Source organism: Lepeophtheirus salmonis, chromosome 4 (assembly GCF_016086655.4).
Source record: "Lepeophtheirus salmonis chromosome 4, UVic_Lsal_1.4, whole genome shotgun sequence".
In the NCBI taxonomy this organism is placed as follows: Eukaryota; Metazoa; Arthropoda; class Copepoda; order Siphonostomatoida; family Caligidae; genus Lepeophtheirus; species Lepeophtheirus salmonis.
This window is the reverse complement of record NC_052134.2, coordinates 51,426,645-51,432,202: the sequence shown is the minus strand read 5'-3', so window position 1 is coordinate 51,432,202 and position 5,558 is coordinate 51,426,645. Positions and strand designations below refer to the sequence as shown.

The window sequence follows — 5,558 nt, the reverse complement described above, 5'->3', positions numbered from 1 at the left end:
GATATAACTAACATATTTTAATACATTATAGGTAATATAGTACAACTCATCAATAGAGGATATATTTTTGATATAGACAGCAAGGTTTAAGTCATTTTATATGTTAGTCTTATTTTGACATCCATAATGACCCTGAAAAAAGGGTTTTCATTCTTATGGAAGATGGTTGTTTAGGACCTCAAAATAGCCGAACGCTCAAAAAATCAAAGTGTTACCGGCCTTCCCTATAACTATCAGAACAATATATTGTGTAATGTAAATTACACCTGCGCATGCGCGTCAAATGATGTTGTATGAATGAATATGACGTCGTCGGCAAAAGGAATGAAATAATTAAAAGAAGAACTGCTATTGCTAGTTATATGGCTAAGGAATGAAAGATGGAAAGAAAAGAGCTAGAGAAAGTGTTTTATTTAAAATCCTAGCTATCTTTTACATGCCCACTCTGCTTTTTGGACTGAATATATATAATATATTATTTATTAATATTATTATATATGATTGATTTATATTCGTTAGTCACTTTTGGAGTGGAATTGTTCCGGGAGAGTGAAAATATTGATAGAAGAAGAGCTGAGCCATGGCGTCCTCAAGGGATGAAATCGTGGACTTGAACGTTGGAGGCACTTCCTTCAGCACCTCCAAATCCACTCTCACGTCCATTCCAGACACTTTCTTCTCTGCCTTGATATCCGATCGCCTCACCTCTGCAAGGGATAAAAATGGTGCCATCTTTATCGATAGGGATCCGGATCTATTCAAAATCATTCTCAATTATTTAAGGTAGTAGCGCAGAGTCATTCTCCGCCTTCCGGGTCTCATTTCACCTCTTTCCTCTCCTGTTGCATTAGGACTCGCAGAATATTTGGAAATCTGGAAAAGCCGGTGCTCAAGGCTCTCTTCTACGAGGCAGAGTTTTATTCCATTCTTCCTTTGGTCCGAAAGTTAAACCTCGTACTCAAAGACACCTCCGGCTGTGGGGACATACTCTTCTATACACTTGTCAATCCTCCAATGTTGTCATTCCAGGATCGGTCCAAGTTGGACTCCATCACTTCCAACAAAAAAAGCCAAGACCCCTTTAGGCAAAGCGTTGTTTTTATATATTATATCAGTAATCCCCAACCTTTTCCAAACTGCAAAGCCCCTTACTCATTTTGACCGAATATGTAGGTCTAGAACTTTTTAAAAATCATTTTTTTCGGAAAGAAGATTTCTTAATAACTAATCAGTAGCGTCGTTGGCCCTTTTTTTCGGTGGAGGGGGACTCAAGCCCTGCAAAAAGCTTCCAAGCCACCTTCTTATATTTTTATCATAGATATATAATATAAGTCTATTCATACAAATAATTATATAACTATGTTGATAATTTTTGCGACTAAATCCCCCCCCCAAATGATGAAAGCTAGCAACGCCCCTGACTCTTGATAACCTTGTAAAGCTCTAGTCGATGCACCGCGGATAGTCTACTAAATTTTCCGTACCTCTTTTGAGAAATACTGTTTTTCATATAAAAACAACATATCTCTTCAACAGACTTGAAAATGAGTCCAGATTAGTATCTAAATATTAATCAGTATATCAATTAATTATAATGATTATATAAACTTTGACATGAATAGGAAAATGATCTAATGAGTAGTCATGTTATTTTATTAATAATATGAAAAAGTGTCTTATTTCATCTTATATATGATTTGAAAAAGGGATTTGACAAAAAACAAAACAAAAAAACATGTTGCTCGTTTACACTAAAAAAAATCTTATATTATTTTTCTGAAAATTGAGTCTATATTATATATTCTGTATCCTTTATATCTTTTATTTCTGTTAGTCAAATATTCTGATTAACGTAAATTACACTTTAAAGTCTCAAAAAATTCCTTGTAGTAATTATTGCAAAATAATATAACATATTATATTTGAAAAAATCTATATTGAGAGGAAAAATAATGTCTCATAAGTCAAATGAATGTTTTAAGCAATTGTAATCAATATTGGGATTTGTACTCATCTCAGAAATTTGAATGTAAAGGTTATGCCTGATGTAATTGGTGAATTGGGAATTCCTCTTTTTCTTTATATTTATTTGAGATTGTCTTAATCCATAATATGTATAAGCGCCTTGAACGAGATTGATAAAACCGTAGAGTTCCATATTATTTAAAATATATTTGTCTGATTTTCCTATTTATTCTAAGAGATAATTATAATAATTTTATGCTAATTTATAATATGATTTCTATTGCGGGTCGGTTTTAAATTTTCATATTACTTTATTGAAGGAAAAAAACCACAACGTTTTTATTAATAATGTACCAATTATATATTTTTGCGATTAGGCCGGTTTGTTTTTCAACTTTTTTCAAATTTCGACTACAGCTAATGTGGAAAATTTGTCATGTTACATGTAGTAAAAAAATACCGATGCAAAATTTATTTGTTCTACGACGTCATCCTTAGGTTGCACGTCTTGGAAAGACTCTCAAATTATTTATTTAGTATATTAAGATTTAATTAAAAAATTATTTAACATAAAACAATTTTGCTATACATCGTAGAAAAAAAAGCAACAAAAAGACTATATCTAATTAACCACCATATTCCCCCTTCTTTATGTATGATATTAAAATATACTTATTCTCTTCATCTTTCAGAGTTGTGATGGTAAAGGCGTGTCAAGACTTCATAGCCGTCGCCTACTCCCATTTTGTGGCTCTTTATAAAAACACCAAAGAATATGGATATAAACTAGAATTTACAAGTCCAATAATTGAGAATCACTCCATTTATAGGATAGCTATAGATGGGATCCCACATACTGAAGATGAGAAATATGTAGTGTTTGCCTATGATACATTCATTCAGATATATTATATAAACTATACAAAGGTTGATGAAAAAAAAGTCTTGAATGTGGAGCCCTTTAATTTTGAGTTTTTTGTTGATCATTTATTCTTTGTGGGGTCCCATGTTGTTGCGCTATCAAAAGAGGATAAAATTGGGATTTGGAACTTCTATCGAAAGAATTGGCATTGTCAGAAAATCAAGGAAAAAATTACTTCTTATAACGCCACTGAGTCCATTCTTCTTTTAGGCTCAGCCAAGGGGACCATTCATCATATCGATATGGAGAAACTCCCTTGTCGTATAACGGATAATGACTTACTTGTCACTAAGTTCTATTCTGATCCTTGTAGTGATTCCATTACCTCCCTTTCTAATTACTTCAACCGTGATAATAAAGATAATGGCAATCCTTGTGAACTTGCCTATGGTACATCCTCTGGATTAATACGAATTGTCGTACGCTATCCTCACATGAATAAATATAGTTCCAAGTTATTCTTAACACTCTTTGCTCATCGCTTCCCTGTTACCAAAGTCATCATAACGGAAAAATATCTCATCTCAGTATGCTCTGAACACAATCACGTACGAACGTGGGAATTTCGTCGCTTTCGCGGAGAAATCATCACGCGACCTGGAGTTACGTCCGTCTCCTCATTTAATCTACTAACTATTCAAGAGTCTCGTTCATGCGGCCATGTTGGACCCTATGGGGAGCCAAATGATGAACAAGTCTTTATTCAAAAAGTCATTCCTGAATCAAATTCCCTTAATGTATTAATGGCATTGAATGGTAAACGGGTTTGTGTCATAAAGTCTGTTGATAAAACAACCATCACTTCTTTTTGTGAGAGTAAGTGTGCAAAAAAAGGCAATCAATACATATCTTGCAACTCAAGTAGATATATAATCACGGGTCATTCCTCGGGTGCTCTACAAATATGGGATTTGAATACGGCCTTGGATTTTCATAACAAGGGGCAGTCCTTGAATGGGGGATCAGATTCTAGCAGAGGGTCTAGTCCAAATGAACTTATTAATATTTTAGAAAATTGTGACCTTACAGATTCTCGTCCATCCTCGCCATCCCACTCAACCTATTCCTCTCTAAGTGTTTCAAATCTCTCTTTGACAAAAGGGGATTCATCATCCACTCCTCTTTCCACCCAGCACCAAGAAACGTCATCATAAAGGGCTTTCAGTATGTGTGGAGAAGGAGATTCATCTATAGTTTTAATTTTGTTATTATTATTTTTTTTCATATACTCAACCCCCAAACAATTACATATACATTAGGTCGGTTTGCTATCAACTTTTCTCGAATTTCGATTACGGCTAATGATAATAGTTTTCAGTTGGTAAGAAAATAAACCATACGTAAAATGCTCTACGATGTTTCTTTCAGTCGCCGCAGATCTTCCCGACGGTAGAAAAAGGGCAAAAAATTAGTTACTTAGTTAATAAAGATTCAAATAAAGCGTTCCTTTGCAATTTTGATGATCTGTGTATAGCGGCTATCTTTTTTTTTACATTTTCGGAAAGGAAAGATCAAATTAAATTTTCAAAATTTGTTAAATAAATAATTTCTGACATCGTAGAACAATGACATTTTCTACTATTTTTCTAGTCCTAATCTAAGTTGGAAAAAAGTTGATGCACAAACTTCTCTTACATATATATTTGTCCATAATATTACTTATAATTAATCATAGATCTAGCATGTGATATCTAAAAATTCTCATTCTTTTCTAAAGCTTTGAAACCAATAATGAGGATCATTGATAAGGGCTTTACTCTCTATTTATATTTTTTTATATTATGATTCAAATAGCTTTTGTATGTTTTTATTAGAAGCGGGAATATATTTAATTGTGATAGTTTCAATAATATATATATATATTTAAAAGAAAATATTTTAAATAGTGTTTTTGTTGTAGGATAATGATTAGTTATGTCACTCACTTAATTATCCCCCCCTTCCACCTGGCTTAGGAAATCATACGGCCACAAAATATATTATAATATAATTATCAATTGTTTTATAATTATGATTACTTAACGTATATTTTACACAATTTATAATTATTAGTTATCGATTAAATCCAAATTAGTTCTACATAAAATTTCGAATTCGCACACTATTATTGATGGATTTTTTTTATATCAACATGAACGACATAAAGTTATTTATTTAGAGACATTTCGGTCAATTTTAATGGGATGTATATTCAATATGTGTTGATGGGTTAAGGAATACTCAAAATGGAATGCGCACTCGTTTTTTGACCAACTTAAGGCTATTTCTTCTATTTGTAGGATAATTATTTAAGCAATAAGGAAATTGAATTAAAACAATTGAACATAATTTGCATATATATATTTTTGGGACTTTATTTCTAATTTTTTTTTTGAATAAAAATCATAATACTAAAAGTTTTGGAAACTAAATGAAATTTTTCGAATAAAATTTCAAAAATTCTAAGCTTTTCACAAAGAATGAAAATTCAAATATTTAATTTTTCGAATATAATCTCGAAAATTCAGAGCTATTCAAAAAAAAAAAAAAAAAAATTCACAAATCCATCACCATTCACAAAAAAAAAAATTTTTTTTGGTAAAAAAGGAAAAATCAAATTTTAAATTTTTTGCTTTGCAGCTATGATCCCCGAATGATCTGTTTTTTACTAAAATAAATCTTTAAAAAAAAA

The 5,558-nt window shown here is 31.7% G+C and overlaps 1 protein-coding gene across 3 annotated transcripts; it reads left to right on the top strand.

Annotated features, from left to right (window-relative positions):
• Window positions 1-435: 435 nt before the first annotated feature.
• On the top strand, window positions 436-4,761 carry LOC121116168 (BTB/POZ domain-containing protein KCTD3). Of its 3 annotated transcripts, none has more exons than XR_005863786.2 (4): window positions 436-783; window positions 852-1,085; window positions 2,658-4,146; window positions 4,563-4,761. XR_005863786.2 is itself a non-coding variant. In XM_040710404.2 (3 exons), exons 1-3 carry the CDS (start codon window positions 581-583, stop codon window positions 4,039-4,041), a joined length of 1,821 nt encoding a protein of 606 aa, XP_040566338.1. In that variant the 5' UTR covers window positions 436-580; the 3' UTR covers window positions 4,042-4,761. The 3 variants fall into 3 exon arrangements, 1 of the variants encoding a protein (XP_040566338.1); XR_005863785.2 differs by having other exon boundaries at window positions 4,478-4,761; XM_040710404.2 differs by having other exon boundaries at window positions 2,658-4,761.
• The last annotated feature ends 797 nt before the right edge of the window (window positions 4,762-5,558 follow it).

What these genes read in the sequence shown, in the direction of transcription:
- LOC121116168 (XM_040710404.2), top strand. Translation starts at nt 581, where the DNA reads ATGGCGTCCTCAAGGGATGAAATCGTGGACTTGAACGTTGGAGGCACT. An exon ending in ATCATTCTCAATTATTTAAG is followed by an intron (nt 784 to 851) that starts GTAGTAGCGCAG and finishes CTGTTGCATTAG; the next exon opens with GACTCGCAGAATATTTGGAA. An exon ending in AAAAGCCAAGACCCCTTTAG is followed by an intron (nt 1,086 to 2,657) that starts GCAAAGCGTTGT and finishes TTCATCTTTCAG; the next exon opens with AGTTGTGATGGTAAAGGCGT.